We start from the raw sequence: 14,706 nt of genomic DNA, 5'->3' as shown, positions 1-14,706 counted from the left end.
CACTGGTATCTCCCATCCCTCAGTCCTTATCCCACAAGACCATAAGCTCCCAAGGGTCCCATGAACTCACTGAAGCAAGGAGTGCACGGTGACCCACCCAGACAAAGTGGGGGCTCCTGCCACCTGGGCAGACCCTCCTGTTCGGCTGATTTCTCCAACAACACATGGTCGGTGCCCATAAACATTTGATGACAGAAGGACATGGCTGGATGGTTGCCCCCCCAGGGGTTGCTCTAGAAGGCAGCATCATGTGGAAGAGGAGGAGCCAGCACAGGGCCTGGGGGAGGCCAGCCCTACGATCCCATCAGGTCGCCTCCTTGGTCCAAGGGGGATCTGGGACACAGTGAGGACCCTCTCCCCACAATCACACCCTCTGGTGCAGATACACAACATTCCCTTCCAACCTCAGCTGAGGCAGGAATTCCATCCAGGGAGAGTCTCTGTTTTAACCTTGTCCCGGCGATGCCACAGATCAAGGGCAGCCCAGGACCCAGCCGGCCTGTCCTAGGGCCACTGCTCACCCCTGGGCTGCAGGCCAGGTGTCAGGCATGACTTTTCCCCCTTGGAGTTTTATGCAAACACGAATGGAAGAAGCAGGCTCCCGTTCCAGTGTATTTTTTGGAGCCCACACCTTATCTGTGATACCCAGAAGCGGGCTGGAGTCCTGCCCAGGAGAGCACGAGTCTACACGTCCCTGCTACATGTGGCAGGAAGAGGAGTCACCTACTAGGTACAAGCCTCGCTCCCCACACCCAGAGAGAGCTGCTTCTCAAGATGGAAGGAGAAGCAGCTAAGGGGCCCCCGTCCTGCCTCAGCACATCTGTTGGCAGGATGGGAGGAGGCTGCGGGCCAGACCGGGGCTGCCGTGGGCCTGGGGCCGGGGCCCTGCAACGTGGGGCCGGCATGGACCGGGGCAGAAGCCAATGGACCATCTGCTGCCACAGAAGCAAGGGATCAATCTGGAAGCTGGGAGGAGTGGAAAAGAATGGGAGGGAGCGGGAAGGACCGGCCAGTCCCAGAGCCGACCAAGAAAGGCGTGTTCCCGGACAGACCTGACAATTCCCAACAGCTGTGGGTCCTCGGCATGGTGATGTAGCCCATGGCCCGGGAGGCCTGAGGCCTATGCAGAGCGGAAGTCTCCGGGGGGCTGCCTCTCCGCCGGGCCCACGGGGGCGGATCCTGGGGCCGTCTCCTGGACAGTGTCCTAACGCGCCTGAGCCTTAGTGCCCCATCCGTATACGGGCACAGCCCATCCCTTTAGGGCTTTGTGGGGATCGAATGAAGACAAGCCACATAAAGCGCATGCAGAGTGCACAGGCCCCCAGGAAGGCCCAATATAGGGTGGCTTCCAGGAGGACGGCCATGCCTTCAAACGCTGCACTAGTCGCCTTGTTAAAACCACAGCACTTCCGGGCAGCGGCTTGGCCACTGGGCACCCGAGGCCTCTGGGCTGGCTTTGCAAGGAAGGCCCCGGGCCCAGCCCCGGCCGTGTGTGCCGCACTCCCAGACGAGCTGGTGGGCGCCACGGCTGGCCTTTGGGGGCGGTGCGACCAGTCAGTTAACGGCTTTCCTTAAGCCGCTCAATCTGCACCACGGGCTTAGCAAAGAATGACCTTGGACCTGGCCACCCTGGTTACCCACAGAGGGCAGGCTGCACCGGGCAGCGTCCTAACCAGGAGCCCCTCTGCCCTCCGGGGCCTGCTTCCCGCTCCTTCGGCCCAGTCCCGGCACTCCTGGCTTCCCTGGCCCTACAGCCCCTTTCCCTGCTCCTGCTCCCCCAGCCACCCCTGGAGACCTCTCCCCATGGCCTCAGTGCTGCCGGCCCTGCGGCTGCTCGGAGCGCGGCCCTGGAGAGCCCTGTTCGCTGCCGGAGCTCTGGGCACACAGGGGCACCCCGGGGACGGAGTTCCCAGCAGGCATCGGAGCACCGCTCACTCTGGCCTCTGTGGTCTCATCTTAAAGTTACCTGGAGCACCCCAGGAAGGCTCCCTGGGGCAGGTGGCATCTCTGCGCTGTCGTCTCCTCCCCCCCCCACCCCGGGCCTCATCTCTGGCTCCTCAGCACTCTGCAGTGTCAGAATGTCTGCCCATGAATTGTCTCCACCTGGCGGGGCTCCAGGTTTCCCGGTTCACAAATGAGCATCCTCGCCTTCCTCCTCCGGGGCTCCTCGGTTGGGTCACCGAGGCTAACACCAGGGTGTCACTGGTCTCTTATCTCCCTACTTCCCCTCTGCACCGTGAATGCAGCCGCTTCCCTCCTGCCCCTCCTCCCACACCCCTCAGCTGGCTGGGCTGGCCTCATCCCTCCCCGGTACCACCCCGGGGCCTCCCTGCCTCTGCTCTGGTCCCCGCCTCCAGTCCATGTGCACACGACATCCAGTGACTGTTTCCAAACATGACCACGTCCCTCCCCAGCTCAAAAGATGACATGCCTCCCAGGGTTAAGGCTTAAGACCCAGGAAAATCTCTATCCCTAGTCTGACATTCAAGGCCTTCCCTACTTAGCAGCAAATGACCCTTGTTCCTCCTCTCCTTTGAGGGTTCTGGGTTCCAACTGCCCTTCTCTCTCTAATTCCCTACAACCAGCTTCTGCAACCAGAAGCTCCACTCTCGAGTCCTCACTGTGTCACAAGCCTGGCTCTTGGAAGGCGCTCAGGGAGTGTCAATGGCACCGAGGGCCTCTCACCAGGAGCCCCTAGGAAGCACCCCAAACATAGCCCCAGCCTAGCCCCTACTCCATGGCCCTACCTCCAGACCCCACAGCAAATACTCACCTTGGCTCCGGGAGGGCCAGGGAGGCCTGGGTTTCCATAAGGCCCAGGAGGACCCTGAAAGGGAAAAGAAATGAAGAGGTAAGGGAAAATGGGGGTCATTCCCCTTCCCACAGCGATGCCCAGCAGGTTCCTTCCACCTGCTGGCCTGCTCGCCTAGCCGAGTCTCAGCAGGACGGCCACGGCGGCCCACCTCCAGAGGGGACCCCTTGATGCCTGGCCCTGCTCTGAACACTTTCCGTGCATGACCTCGTTTTATCCAACTAACCCACGAGGTGGGGACTGCCTGCCATTCTTCCAATTTTGAAGATGAAAAGCCCGCACTCAGAGAGGGCGAGAGCTTTCTCAGGCCACCCAGCTGCTAAGGGGCAGAGCTGGAGGTCAACCTCAGATGTGTGACTTTGAAACACAAGCTCTCAACCTCTGAATTTTACTTTACAGCCTCCCCGCTCTCTCCCCCTGGCCCAGCAGCCCTTCCCAGGCTGGTTCCCTGAGGATACTATAAAGATACTACAAAGCCATAGGACTTCTTGATTTTTTAAATTGAAGGTCAGATCTGTAACCCCGTGGGCCACATGGAGTTATGTCAGATGCAACCTTCCTTGACAAATTCTGTTTCCGCTCAAAGGTTCCATCCCCCGTGCCTCACCACTTTCACCTGTGCCATTCCCAACATCTGGTGTGCCTTTCCCAACCATCCCCTCCAGCTGACACCCCTCCTGTCCTTCGAGGTCTGGCTCAAGTGCCACCTCCTCCCAGGGCATCTCCTAAGACTTCTGCCTAAAGGAACCGCTCCCTTTCGACTCCAACTGGACTGTGCTGTGACCCTTTGGAGTGGAGAGCCCAGTGAAGGGCGTACTTGGCGTCTTCTGAACAAGGGCCCCAGCCCAGCCAGAGAGCTCTCCCTTAGGTTCCTACAAGCTCTGAGCTTACGAGCCCTCCAGGGGTCTTGGAGCAGCTAGGAGGACCTGGCTCAGAGAGTCCAAGAGTCTTGGCCAAGTCACACAGCAGAGAGGTGGCCAAGCGAAGGCTGGGACCCAGGCCTGTTGGCTTCAGGTCCGGGGCTTATTCATGGCATTCGATTTTCCCAGGTCCTATCTTCCTGCTGTAGAACAGCTGGAGCCTGTTATGTCCACTTTCCCCAGCAAGGGCCCTGGGTTAGAGTCTTGCAGCCAGTAATACAAACAGAGCCCTAAGAGACGGGTAATTCCTAAGAGTCTTTGTCCAGCAGGAATACTCTGGGGCACGGGGGGCGGGGAGAGGCACCCCGAGGAGCCCAGTGGTGCCCCACCACACCAGCTTCTAGACACACTGCCCTCGTCCCTGGCCCCTCTTGACTCATCTGGCTAGCTCTGTATGAACTTGCTTCCTTCCTCCCTCTCGGAGGCCAACTTTCCAGCTGCAGCCTGTCACATTCCAACCCAGGCGCCTCCCTCTTCTCTATGCCTGAACAGGGACCCTCCCCTTCTCCAAACACGTCGAAAAGGAACAGGGTTCAGAAGCTCACTGGGCCTGGGGGGTTGATAACGGTGTCACTGGTGGCCCTCCCTCTAAAGGAACCCGCTCCCCGGCCCTCTCCAGGGTTCCACCAAACACGGTCTCCCGGCACACGGATGTGACCTGGAAGCGTCAAGACCTGGGACCAGCTGTGAGCAGCCCCCCTTCCCCAGCCTCACTCTCCTCAACAGTCCTATGAGTAACTGGGACCCTGGTGGTCCTAGGAATCTGGAAGACCTCAGATGCTCACCCCAGCCCAGGCTCCTGGGGTCTCACCTCAGAACTCACCCCTGAATTGGTCGTAAATTGGGTGGGCGTGTTTGAGGAGGGGCCCCTGACCAGCACTCCAGAAACAGGCATGGGCTGTGGGCGGCCAAGGGTGGCTGCTTCTCCCCAGTTGGGTCCCCAAAGATGGCAGGCTGGAGCGCTTGGCTCCCGGAGCTGCAGCGTGTGAAAGTGGGGGCTTCCTGCTTCCCCGCCCCCCTCCCCACCTCTCCCCGGCCATTGCCTTGCAAAGAGACGGAGCACATAGTTGACTGTGAGCCAAGCAGACCAATTCTATGAATGCTGCAACCCAGAAAGCCGGGTAAGGGGAGGGCCCAGGGATTCCCCATCATCCTTGCACGGGCTGGGGAAGTATGTGGAGGTGGGAAGGGGCACGCCACTGAGCTTTGGGTGACCTCAGGTAAGGCCCCGTCACTCCCCGAGCCCCAGAGCCATCATTCGTGCAGAGAGGAGCTGGGATGGTCTACTCTTCGCATTCTACTATCTCTGGAATTTTATGATCTATGGAATTTCCAGCCTAGAAACAGGATGATGGCGGGGGTGGCGGTGGGGGTGGGGGGAGAGGAGCACACAGCAAGCCTGAGAAGGATGTCAGGAGAGTCATTCCCTCACTCATGGAATTTCAGAGCTGGGAGGAACCTTGGAACTATATTTCCAAGGAAATGCCTTGGGAAATCCTGGGCGGACCCCATGCTTTACAGATGGGAAACTGAGGCCCAGGGAGGGAAGGGATTTGCCTAAGATCACACAGCTTCTGGGGCGGGGTGGAATGTTGTTAACTCCCAGACCAGAACTCTTCAGCAGCCATTTGCCTGGCACCTGTTAGGTATCAGGTGAGAACGAGAAAGAAACAGGGCTTGGCTCTGGGCTCATTCAGGTAGAGAGAAAAACCAGCATAATCGATGGTTAAGAACATAGGTTCTGGGGGTCAGACTGTCTGGGTTCAACCCTAGCTCCGGCATTCACTCTCTGGTTGACTTTGTCCAAAATAACCAAACCTTTCGGAGCCTCAGTTTCCTTGCCTGTAAAATGGGGACAACGTTTTAACCTATTTCTGGGGATGGCTGGGCAGGTGGGATGAGATCATGCATAGGCAGCTTGGCCCACAGAGTGCAGCGGCCCGCGTGAGCTTTTGGAAAGTGATCCACACCAACCATTCAGAGAAGCAGATAAACGGCTGCAGGAACTCGGTTGGGGGGGGGGGGTGGTCTTTAGAAAACGAGGTGGCATTTGATCTCAGCAGGGGATGGAGGAGGAGCTTGCAAAGAAGGGCAGGCCAGGTCAGGTCAAGAGGACAGCCTGAGCAAAGGTGCAGAGGAGGAGGGAGGAGTCTGGATGGGCAAGCTGCCTGCTGAGTCAAAGGGCCTCATCCTGGTCCCAGGCTGCAAGGTCCTGTGGCCAGCAGGATCCCTGGTACCTCTGTGGTCCCCAGCTCCGGGTATGTGCTCCATGGAGACTCTGGAGCCAGGAGGAAATGCCGCTTCAGAGAGCAGATTCCAGAGCCCTGGGCCCAGAGAGCACAGGGCCAGGCCTGGAGTAATTGCATAACCAGAACCATCCGCTGGGCTCCGAGCTAAAAATATGCCCCAGGCAGCTGTCTCTGCCAGAGCCTTGCCAGGCACCCAGCGTGGGAAAGGCTGATTCAGCCTGGGCACAGGTGCCAGGCGTCATGGGTCTGAGCCCTCTTAGGAAAAGGACAGATTTTTCTCCAAGAGGACCCCCAAGGGTGCCGGCATACGGTTAAGAGCCTCAGTTCCCATCCTGGCTCTTCCATTTCCTACATACTCGGTTTCCACCTCCCTAAAACGAGAGTGATTATCCTGGCCCACGGGGGTCCCGGGAAAGAGGGGCTCAAACAAGGCAGCACGAGGTGCCGTGCGAGGCATCACACAGAGGAGTTACTTTTCACACCACGGTCAGGCCAGACCATCTCAGCCGCTGCGGGCCTGCGAAGCCATCCTCCCGCCTCTGATCAACCCTCTCAGCATGGGGAGCTCACCCCCTCCCTTGCCCGTGTCGGCATCCCCACCCCAGGGTGGCCCTGCAGAGATCTGCAGAGATGGGAAGATGGATACAAGGGTCGTGTCCTGCTAAGCCAGCTTTTTTTTTTTTTTTTTTTTTTTCCTGTACAAACGCTGAGGAGCATCATCTCAGGGGACGTGGTCTGCAGAAACCCCTTCTCCACTCCAGGCTGCCGGGCTGGTACCCGCAACGGACACCTGAGACCCTGTAAGGGGTGGTTGCTCTCCTCCCATGCTGTGCCCGTCCATGCAGAGCCCCCTCAGAGCCCTAAGTACACTCCACGCATGAAGCGGAAAGTGGGCGCCCGTGAGGGGCAGGGGACAGCGTGAGGACACACAGCGAGGCTGAACTTCAGGGGCAGTGGGATACAGGCCAAAGAGCCAGCCAGGGCTCCAAAGGACAGTGTGTGGTCACTTACCCGCGGCCCCCGTGCTCCAGGGGGTCCAGGGAGCCCAGGCAGCCCAGGGGGACCCTGAAGGAAAAAGCAAGAAGACAGAGTCAGTGCCAAGTGGCAGCAGAGAATGGGTCCAAGCAGTCATTCAACAAGCCTGTCCAGCTGGGCATGGACCCTCCATGGCTGAGAAGAGGGGTCCTCTGAGGTCCCTGCCCAAGGAAATCATGCTCTTTGGGGCTCTCAGTCCTGTGCAGCCCCTGCTTCTTGGTCTTTGAAGTTTTCATCTTTTATTACTCAGCTAACTTACCCAGGGTGCCACCTCCTAAGGGCAGCCTTCCCCGCTCCCTCCCCCAGGTTGAGTCAAGTCCCCTCGTCCTCTCTATTTTCAAGGCTCCTGTATTATCTGGGGGGACTGTCTGCCCAGAAGCCTGGGTCTCCCACTAGACCATGGTCTCCTCAAAGCAACTAATCTCTCTCTCTCTCTCTCCCCCCACAGGGTTCAGGTAAATGTTTGATGAGATAAGACAGAAAGAGATCTCAGAGCTCAGCCAAGTTCTCTGCAGCCTCAGAGCCGAGAAGGGACCTGTCCAAGGTCACACCAAGCATCCTGGGGCCGCGGGGAGGCAGCGCAGCATACGGGGAGGGCGTGGGCAAAGGCTTTGCACAGACAGGCCCGGGGCCAGACCGCGTGCTGCCACTTGCCGGCGGGGCTTGGGCAAGGTCCTTAGCCAGCCTGTGCCTACCAAACGGGGGAAGTCATACCCTCTTCACGGGATTGTCACAAGGACGAAATGAGAGGCGGTAACCATTTAACACAGCGACTGGGATATAATTGTCACTCAGATGTTCCCGCTCTCCCGGTGGTCACAGCCTGGCCCAACCTTCATCGCTGCCCCCTGAGAACCTGCAGCAGCCCCCTCACTGCTCTCCCCACCTGCAGCCTCTCTCCTCTCCTCTCCGCCTCCACGCAGCCTGGTTCATCCTCCCCCCTGCGCTACACCACTCAGTGGCTCCCTATTTCCCACAAGAGAAAGGCCGAACCCTGCCGCACGCACGCAAGCGACGCAGCCAAGCCGGACTTCCTAAACGGAGGGGGCTGACCCTCGTTCAAAATCCCAGTTTTGCCACCTGACAGCCGGGCCCTCTGTGCAGGCCCCTGGGCCGAGCGCCCACCGCGCCCCTCCACCGTGGGCCCCCCCGCCGCGGCCCCGGCCACCCCGCGGGGCTACACGCGGCTTAACGAAGCGCGCGACGTGAAGAACTGGACACGGGAGCCTTCGAAGGAAGCCTGGCTTTCGAGGATGTGTGAGGCCTGGGGAATTCATTTGTTTCAAATAACCATCAACGAGATTCCAGGTTTCCTGCCCGGAGTTAAAAATCAGTGTTGAAAACCCAGTACGGTTTGGCTGGTAATTAATCCAGATCTCACGCTGGGCAGCCCTGGTTCACAGTTCTGGCCTGTGAACACCACGTGCTTGCTCGTCCATGAACAAAAATCAGAAGAGAGATCCAGACAGGCAGATATAGGCGCCGAGGCCCCGGGGGCACTGGAGAGAGCCGGGCTGCAGGCAGGGGGGCTGCGTGCCCTCAGGCAAGTCCCAGACACCTCCGAGCCTCCAGGGACCTCGGGCCAAACTGGCAGCTGTCTTCCCTCCACCCAGAGCCCGGGGGTGGCAGGCGGGGGCCGGGCGGATGTTCGTACTCAGCCCTCTGGTCCCGCAGGTTGGGGATTCGGGGCCAGGCTCCTCCCCGCTCCTCCCCAGGGCGCCGAGGAGTGCGGGGGACCCGGGTGCACACTGGGCGGCCTTCCCTCTCTCAAGGGTAAAACGAGGACATGACGGCCCCTCGCTGACAGATAATCTGTAAAAAGTGCTAATCCCGGGCCTGGCACACAGTTAATGCCCCAAAAGTTAGCTGTTGTTTCTGTGAAGCAAGCTCCTGGAATCTCCCCAGCGCAAAATTTTAAATCACCCTCCTCGGCATCTGTTTTTCAGGAGGAGCAAAGGTTTCCCTTTCCGGAAGGCCCTCCCTGGACCTGTTCTTCCAGGTGACCCAGAACTAAAGGGAAATGCAGGGGCTCGGGGCTAAGCATTACTGTGGGTACCACTACCATCGTGAGCCCTTTTCATCCGTGAGAAACCTAAAAGCGCCTCGGAGCCGCAGAGTGACTTGCCCCAGGCCACACAGCTAGCAGGGAGAACCAGGACTCAACCCAGGACTTCTGAGGCGTCCTCCTCCCCGGGGCTACGTAGGTCCTGACGAGGTGTGCAACCCTGGCTAAAGCTCTCCACCCCACCCCCACGCCCCCGGGGAGGCATCTGAGGAATGAGCATCCTGGAGCCTTCCCAACACCGGGCCTTCCTGACTTGCAGGGTGGTGGTGACTTCTTCTCCAGTCCCTGGGCAGGAGAGGAAAGGAGGAGACCGTGCATGCCCATCTCACAGAGAAGAAGGCCAAGGCCTGCCTCACGCTCAGCTCCAGGGAGGGACAGGCTCCGTGAGGCAGGGCTCCCTGGGGGACCCCGGTCGGGCAGCTGCCGTGGAGGCCTGGACACTCCCTCTTGGCAGTCCTTCTGCCCCAGAAACAGGGGCATCCAGGCTGGGAGTCTGACCTCACCCACAACATCTGCAGAGCAGACTCCAAGTGCCAGTTGGGACCCGCGGCCCGGCCTGGTGATGTCAGTTCGCAGCCCGGCCCCCAGCGGCAGGCCCGGCCAGGCTCTCCTCTGCCCACCCGGGGGGCCGGGGCTCCCCAGCTGCCCGGCTGCAGCCCTGGGCCCAGCTCTTCCCCGCTCAGTACCTACTTTGTTCGCGGGCAGGCGAGGGTGGGCGCCCCCTGCCCCCTCTCGCCTGAGCCGAGACCCTGCCTGTTCTCCACGCAGTGGAAAAACGTTGCCATTTCTTTCCAGGGCCTGAAGCCTGAGCGGGTGACTCTGGGATGATTCACGAGGGCCGGGGTGGGATTTTCCACTCCACGCTGCAAACAACGGGGCCTCTGAGAGGGCCCAGAGCAGGGGGAGGGGAGGGGAGGGGAACGGGGGCCACAGGCCTGCTGGGGGGGGTTCGGGGGGGGGGAGAGGTGCGTGAGGCCAGGGCTCGGGGCTCACACAAACAGAGCCATGGAAACAAGCAGGCCGGGGCTCTGGGTTTCCCCTGAGGGTCCTGGCCGGCGACAGCCAGACCTCGGGGAACCCCAGCCCGCAGAACAAGTCCACCCTTGTGTCCAGCCGCACAGCCCGCCTGCCAAGCCCCGCAGGAAGCAGCAAGTGCTGGCGGGCACGGCCCTTGGCAGCCAGCGGGGACGTTCCACGGGCCTAGGATCCAGGAGACCCGAGGCCGGGCCCGCGTGTGCTGCTACCTGCCCGTGTCCCTGTGCCAGGACTTTCCATCCCTGGGCCTCTGCTCAGTGCCTGTGGCTCGACGGGGAGAGGCAGGGGACCTCGAAGGGCCTTCCCATTTCTGACCATCTGCGCAGCCCCCATCCCCAGTTCATCCCAAGGATAGTGCTCAGGGTTCCGGGCCCTTTGGCCCAGTCTCGGGAAGGGCCTCGGGGGCCAGGGCTTCTCCGTGTGGCCTGCACAGGTTATTTCATCTCCCTGCACCTCCAGGCCTCAGTTTGTCCAGCTGGAAAACGGGGCTCTCACACCCAGCTTCCAAGAGAACGTGTGAGGGTGCTGGCTGCTGGCTATCCTCCACTTGCCCCCCGGAGATCGTGTGCCCTGGGAACCCGCCTACAGGCTGCAGCCTCACGCTCTCTTGCTCTCTGCTCCTCGCTGGGTCTGGCCAATGGGAGGTCCCAGCAAGAGACGGACAAGTGGGAAAGAGGGAGTGGGCAGGGGCTTTCTCTCCAGGCGGGCTGCAGTCCCCCCTGCAGTCCCACCGCAGCCCCCGGCTCCTGCTGTTCCCACTTTAACTCTCCCTGGGTTCTGGTCCCAGTTTCCCTCCCCTTGTACCTTCAGGTCAGACCTGTGTGCATTGTGGCCACTGCCGGCTCCTTTGATGCCGTCCGCACCTCTGTAAATAGCCCCTTCCCTGAACTCTCCTCAAGTACCTGGCTCCCACCCGGAGCTGCAGGACGCAGCACGCAAAGGGCTTAGCCCAGAGCCCAGCACGTGGTCGGAGCTCAAAGACAGTACGCCAGGGACAAAGCAAAACACCGCCCCCACCCCTTCTCCTGGGTTCTAGAGGAGAACTAGGGTAAGGGGTGAACTTCTCAAGACGTAGCCCCAATTCCAAACCACCAACAGCGTGAAGGCCCTCCTGGGTCCAGACACTCCCAGTGCTCTTCGTGCAACAATTCCCCCATCTCAACCATCGGCACATGAATCAATAGTCCCAGCAAACCACTGGGACCAGCTTCCCTCATCTCAATCTGCACAACAACTCTGGAAAGGTAGGTAGGACCCTATGCCTGTCTCACAAAGGCAGAAAGAGGCTCAGAGAGGTTAAGTGACTTGCCAAAGGTCACGCAGCACCTGGAACCTAGAAGGTACTCCATGCACGTTTGCGGGAAAGGATGAAAGGCTGGCTGGATACGGGAGTGGTTCAAACCCAGGTCCCTCCAAACCCAAAGTCTGTGAGCTGTTACCCTCCCCACGGCCTCGTGACCCGCCAGCAGCAGAGATCTGTGCAACCTCAAGGAGCTTGGCCTGGGAGTCAAGACAACCTTTTTTTTTCTGTAAAGATCACATTCCTTCGTTCGTCTCGCAGATAGGCATGGAGCATCTGCGGCAGGCCAGGCCCTCATCCGGGTCTTCCTGAGGTGACGCTTGCAAAAAAGTGCAAGCGAGTGCAAATGCCAGCGGCCTGATCATGAATAAAAAGGCCTTGACTCGCCTCCTCCCAGGCGTGGGGCTTCTGTGCAGCTTCTGTGCAGTCTGTGAGCCGCAGCCTCCCCGCCCCTTCTCACCCAGGGCCCAGCTCAGCTTTTCCATGCTCCCCCCCCACCCTGCCACCCCGCTGCTGGGGCTCCCACAGAGCTCCCTCACTCTGCGGCTACAACTGCTGGCAGGCCCTGCCCAAGCTGTCTCCGCCTCCGCCCGCCCATCTCGTGCCCCTCGGACCCATGAGGAACCCCTCAGACCCAGCCACGGCACCCTTCTCTGGCTCTGAAAGGTCCCACAGCCCCAGAGAGGGGAGGCAGCCCCTAGGGAGAGGAAAGAAGTTCCCCAAAGTTACCCGGCCAAAACAGATCTCCGAGGGGCCCTGGAGATCACCCAACTCGCTGCCTCTCGGGAGATGGGAGCTATTCTTAACTTACATTCTGCAGAACCAAGGCTTAGCGTGGCTCAGGGCCATGAAGCTAGTAAGGGGTGGGGTCAGAACTGGAACCCAGGTCTGCAGGTCCCCAGACGGGGGACAGTGAAGGCCCCTGCCCGGGGGCAGCACGGCTCCTGCTCTGCTGGGACCAGATCCTAAATGTATATGGGGATCGGAGGCAAATTAAGAGGGCCCGGGAAGAGCAGGAGCCCTTGCCACTGCGCTGAGAGGCACCACTTCAATCATGTGACTTCTGAAATCCAAATGACCAGTTTGTCACCTGCCACACAGTGGGCCGGAGGAAGCTTCTCAAAGTTTTCTGGGTTCCTATTGGAGTGAGGCTAAGCTCCAAGCTGAGGGAGGGTGGGATTAGGGGACAGGGTGGGCACGAGGGAGGACACCACTGGAGCAGACTGACATCGTCCCTCTTGCCCTCGGCCCTTCAGGGTTGGAGGAACGAGAAGAGCCAGTGGCCTCTCTGGAAGTCAGGGACCCAGAATCCTACCCCAGTCCCTGCAAGAATATGCTGCATGCCCGTGGCCAAGTCTTTTGTCCCTCTAACCAGTGTCCCCTCATCTGTCAAGCAGGGGTCAGCATACACACCCTGCCCTCCTGAACCAGGTCCTGGGAGGTCCTAAAGGAAGGTACCACTCATGGGACTCATACACGTGGTGGGTACGGAAACAACAGATTCTTCAGACATTGAGACGTTCCTCTGAGGCCATGGACAGGCCCTGCCACATCTGTGAGGCCCCCAGCCTCCTGGCCCTGAGCCTTAGGGTCTCAGAGTGGACGCTCTGGGGAGTGGGATGGAATGTGCTGGTCTTGGCATCTGGAGTTGGGGCATAAACCTTACCTCTGCCTCCTACATGCTGTGTGTGCCCTTGGGCAAGTCTCGGCCCTTTCTGGGCACTGTCCCAGGCTCCTCACCTGCCCAGCAAGGAGGGTTGAATGGAATGACCCCTAAGCACCCATCTACCAAACAGGTTGACTCCAGCACATTCTTTGATCATAGAGAAGCTCAAGAAGGAGATCTGGAGTGAGGCCTCACCCCTGCCGACCCACATCGCCAAACCCCAAGGGGAACGCACATGGCCTGGGCCTCCTCCAGACCCAAAGGCAGATTCTCTACCACTCCTGCTCCAGTTGTGCCGGCTTGGACACGGCTGTCGTCTCTCCACCCCACACACAGCCTTGGGAGGAGGGGTTCACCTCCACTCGATGGGGTGGAGACCCTGACCCTCACACCTTCTCTTGGGGGCAGGGTGGGGGGGAAACAATTCACCCCCTTTCGACCTCATGGCCAGTGAGCCCAGCATCCACACAGCTTGGGAAGCTGAGCTGTCAGGGCTCAAAGGCACCTGGTGCCTGAGTCAAGCCGGGCAGCATGGAGGGGTGATGAGAAGGGGTCCTTCTTTTCCTTGCTCCCAACTTCCTGCCCTGACAATCTCACAGCACAGGACTCGAGCAGAGCGTTGACATAATTGCAAAGCAATGCATACAATTTCCATAAGTTCTACAATATGGTTATAATAAAAACGGGCTCTCAGTCCCCCTGGAGACAGGCTGAATAAATATTATTCCTAATGATTATTAAAACTCATTAAGTGTGTTTGTAAGGCCTGGGAATTCCCAGCATCTGCCACCGTCTCCACATTGTAGGGGAGCCTAACCTCAAACACGGAGCCTGGTGGAAAACCCGCCCTCGGGGAGGAGAAAAACCGCACGGTGGTCATCTCCAAGGCAGGAGAACGGAGCTGAGGCCTGAGCTTTCTGGAAACTCCGTCCCCTCCATCCCCTCCATCCCCTCCCAGCCCCGGTTGAATTGGCCTCCAGCTGCAGAAAAGGTCGTTGCCCCTGGAGACAGTCCCAGGCATGCTGGAGGCCCCGGCCCTGAGAACATCTCCTGCACGTGGAATGTTCTTTCTCCTTCCCTTGACTGTCCAGGCCCACTCTGACCCTCCTCACCCCAAATCCCTAACAGAGGCCACAACTCCAACGTCTAGAGGAGCCAGGCAGGTAAAATAAACGGGGGAAAGGACTGGGTGGGGGAGACCCGATCGGGAGACGTGGGGTCCCGTCTGAAAGGGCAGCTCTGACCGGGCCGCAGGCCACGGGCTACTGTATCTCTCCCCCTTCCAAGAGAAGCTGGTCACCAGGCCTTTTATAAGAAATCTCTCACATTTTTAAAATGTTAGTAACTTATTAAATATTTTTAAACAATGCCGCGTGTGCCAAACAAAACACGTTCAGGACTACCCGTGGGCGACCTTTGTCCAAAACTCCCAGACTAGCTGGTGGACTCGGGAGAGCCGAGCTCTGGAGACTGCATGACGCGGGGCCAGTCAGTTAGTGGTTTTCCTGAAGCCACTTGACCTTCACAGTCGGGGTTAGCAAACAATGACCCGGGGCCCAGGCCAACGCCAGCCCAAGGGGTGCTCTTCACCCGGCGGTGGCCACCAAACCCAGGGCTGCCCCAC

General features: G+C 59.6%; 1 protein-coding gene across 5 annotated transcripts in view; it reads right to left on the bottom strand.

Annotated features, from left to right (window-relative positions):
- Positions 1–14,706, bottom strand: part of COL27A1 (collagen type XXVII alpha 1 chain) — a 135,109-nt gene that overhangs the window by 107,337 nt on the left and 13,066 nt on the right. For all 5 annotated transcript variants that reach the window (XR_012038508.1, XM_072842498.1, XM_072842493.1 and 2 more), the window contains exons 4-5: positions 6,993–7,046; positions 2,774–2,827 (exon numbers count right to left, since the gene is read on the bottom strand). Coding sequence is in view for 4 of the 5 variants with exons in the window: in XM_072842498.1 (XP_072698599.1) it covers positions 2,774–2,827; positions 6,993–7,046 (108 nt within the window). In the remaining variant the exon portion in view is untranslated. The remainder of the gene's footprint in view (positions 1–2,773; positions 2,828–6,992; positions 7,047–14,706) is intronic.

This window comes from Canis lupus, chromosome 10, assembly GCF_048164855.1.
Source record: "Canis lupus baileyi chromosome 10, mCanLup2.hap1, whole genome shotgun sequence".
NCBI lineage: Eukaryota > Metazoa > Chordata > Mammalia > Carnivora > Canidae > Canis > Canis lupus.
The sequence above is the reverse complement of the archived record's forward strand: the minus strand, read 5'-3'. Positions and strand labels throughout refer to the sequence as shown.